The 3,118-nt window shown below is 50.2% G+C and overlaps 1 protein-coding gene across 1 annotated transcript; it reads left to right on the plus strand.

Annotated features, from left to right (window-relative positions):
- Positions 1 to 637: 637 nt before the first annotated feature.
- On the plus strand, positions 638 to 1,787 carry MC3R (melanocortin 3 receptor). Its single transcript, XM_007464263.1, has one exon. The coding sequence runs from the start codon at positions 747 to 749 to the stop codon at positions 1,707 to 1,709; it is 963 nt and encodes a 320-aa protein (XP_007464325.1). The 5' UTR covers positions 638 to 746; the 3' UTR covers positions 1,710 to 1,787.
- The last annotated feature ends 1,331 nt before the right edge of the window (positions 1,788 to 3,118 follow it).

Below are 3,118 nucleotides of genomic sequence, written 5' to 3' on the forward strand. Positions count from 1 at the left end.
TTCCCACTCTGGGCAGAAACCCGACACGTGGTGGGTGCTTAATAAATGTTTTATACCCACTCCCCCCAAAAATAAAAAATGAATGAACAAATAAATGGATGAAAGGATGGCTGTGGTTATTTCCATGACAAACAAACACTGCTCAGCCAAGCCAGTGAACAAATAAGCAGTCTGGCCTGCAGAGGGCACCAGGCTGCTTTTTAATCTTTCCAAGCCCTGGAACCCGTACTGCTGTCAGTCAGAGAGGCGCCTGATGCTCAGTGGTCATTTCGCTGCGCTGAAGATTAAGTAGGAATTGTTTGCCTTCAGCCAACGTATAAAAACTGAGTGTTCACCCTTCACTGCTAACAACAGGTACCACATCCTCTGTCTTGCTATGAAAACCGACATAACTGTAGCAGCCAGTGGCTGGTTTTTTATTCCCAGGTGGGGATGTGAGAGGGGCCAAGACGGAGAGAGAAGGAAGGAAGGTAAGAAGGGAGGGAGATAAGACAGAGTATCTATAAAACTGTTTGTCCTGGAGAAGCAGAAGAAAGTTCTCTGTACGTCTCCAAGCTGACTTTCTCTCTCTCTCTCCCTCCCTTCATCCTTTTATTCTGCAGAAGAACGAAATCTAAGTCTAGACTGGACAAGCATCCAAAACAAGGATCTAGAGGGAGATTTCTTTCCTTTCCTGTAATCAGCAGCAGAAGCCGCAGCCTCCGGACCCTGCTGGAGCCCCGGCTCCGATCAGCCGTCTGTTGGCAATGAACGCTTCGTGCTGCCTGCTCTCTGCTCAACCAACGCTGCCTAATGGCTCAGAGCACCTTTCCTTCAGCAACCAGAGCAGCAAGAGCTTCTGCGAGCAGGTTTTCATCAAGCCTGAGGTCTTCCTGTCTCTGGGCATCATCAGCCTGATGGAGAACATCCTGGTCATCCTGGCCGTGGTCAGGAACAGCAACCTGCACTCTCCCATGTACTTTTTCCTCTGCAGCCTGGCCGTGGCCGACATGCTGGTGAGCGTGTCCAACGCCCTGGAGACCGTCATGATCGCCATCGTCAACAGCGACTACCTGACCTTCGAGGACCAGTTCCTGCAGCACATGGACAACGTCTTCGACTCCATGATCTGCATCTCCCTGGTGGCCTCCATCTGCAACCTCCTGGCCATCGCCGTCGATAGGTACGCCAGCATCTTCTATGCGCTCCGCTACCACAGCATGATGACCGTGAGGAAGGCGCTAGGCCTGATCGCGGCCATCTGGCTGTGCTGTGGCGTCTGCGGCGTGGTGTTCATCGTCTACTCTGAGAGCAAGATGGTCATCGTGTGCCTCGTCACCATGTTCCTCGCCATGCTGCTCCTCATGGGCACCCTCTACGTGCACATGTTCCTCTTTGCTCGGTTGCACATCAAGCGCATCGCGGCACTGCCACCCGCCGTTGGGGTGGCGCCGCAGCAGCGCTCGTGCATGAGGGGGGCCGTCACCATCACCATCCTGCTGGGGGTGTTCATCTTCTGCTGGGCCCCCTTCTTTCTCCACCTCGTCTTCATCATAACCTGCCCCACCAACCCCTATTGCGTCTGCTACACCGCCCACTTCAACACCTACCTGGTCCTCATAATGTGCAACTCCGTCATCGACCCCCTGATCTACGCCTTCCGCAGCCTGGAGCTGCGCAACACCTTCAAGGAGATTCTCTGCAGCTGCAACGGCATGAGCGTTGGATAGGATGCAGGACCATAGGAAGGGTTACGGGTCTGATCACTTTTGACCCTGCATCCAGCCAAAGTGTTCAAAAAGAAGGCGGGAAAAATACTTAAAAGACTTAAAAATGTGTCAACAGTCATGGTCGTTTGTGTCTTTTTGTTGTTGTTGTTGTTTTGGTGGGGGTTTGGGGGACGTTTTTCTGGCCGCGCCAGGTCTTAGTTGCGGCAGGCAGGATCCCTGTTGCAGCATGCAAACTCTTCATTGCGGCATGTGGGGTCTGGTTCCCTGACCAGGGATCGAACCTGGGTCCCCTACACGGGGAGCGCGGAGTCTTAGCCACTGGACCACCAGGGGAGTACCAGTGTGTCTTTTGGGTTTTATTTTTAGCTTGCAGAAAGCCTTTTGAAAGGAGAAAACCGTCTATAACAGGCTCTCTGAAAGGATGCCAATGTGGGTTAAGTCGCAAACTCTGATTTCCCGAATAGTCACTGGGGGAAATCCGTGAAGGCTGCTCTGGGCGCTTTCTGCATTCATCTTCATGCACCCAGGGTCTGTGACGCCTGCCTGCACCCTGCTTCCCACCCATGCCTTCATGCTTCAGGTCAGACTGAAGGATTCGCAGTAACAGTTAAGGGTGGTTTGAATCTCTCCCAAGCAAACCTGTTACAGCTACCAACCTCCGGCTGCCAGCTGCTTGGATGGCTTTGCTCTCAGTTCATACGGGACTGGGTTTCCAGTCTACTACTCTATTTACGGTAAAACAATTTCCTAAAAACAATAAACTCTGTGGAAGAAGTAATGTAATGCTATGCTTTTTGCCCCTCTTCTTGGCCATAACCCACACCAGCCTCCACCCCCTGCAAACAGCACGGGGATGTCACCCACTTCTATTTTTGTTGTTATTGTTGTTCTTGTTGGGTTTTTATACATTCAACATAGGGCAGTTTTCAAAATAATGAAAGAGAGATAAAGTGCTTTGGAAAATCAGAACATACCTGTGTACAAAGTATTTTGATACCTTGCTATTTTAAAGTATACATTTCCCTATTCTAAAAAAGCAACTTTTCCTATTATTCCTTTTCTGTCTTTAAAACAAGAGAGGCAATCGTGAGTAGGAAGGCGTGTGTCTCAAGAAATTGCCTGACAGTTGTTTTGGAGAGTTAAGAGTCTGTGAGCTTCCTGCGGCTTTCTTGGAGACTGTTTTGCTCTTAAGGACTGTGCCTCTATCGCATTTTATCTATGTGATGTGATCTATTAAGGAGAATGGTTTCTGGTTCACTGCTCCTTTTGTGCGACATGGTGTTCAAGTTGGGTGACCCTGTTATCAAGGTCTATACCATATCCAGTAAAGTGATTCACTCCTGTGAACACAGGGCAAGATTTGCTGATGAGCGCTGTCCATGGTTGTGTGCTACAGGCATCCATCAGAC

Source organism: Lipotes vexillifer, unplaced genomic scaffold, assembly GCF_000442215.2.
Source record: "Lipotes vexillifer unplaced genomic scaffold, Lipotes_vexillifer_v1.1 scaffold417, whole genome shotgun sequence".
In the NCBI taxonomy this organism is placed as follows: Eukaryota; Metazoa; Chordata; class Mammalia; order Artiodactyla; family Lipotidae; genus Lipotes; species Lipotes vexillifer.

What these genes read in the sequence shown, in the direction of transcription:
- MC3R (XM_007464263.1), top strand. Translation starts at nt 747, where the DNA reads ATGAACGCTTCGTGCTGCCTGCTCTCTGCTCAACCAACGCTGCCTAAT.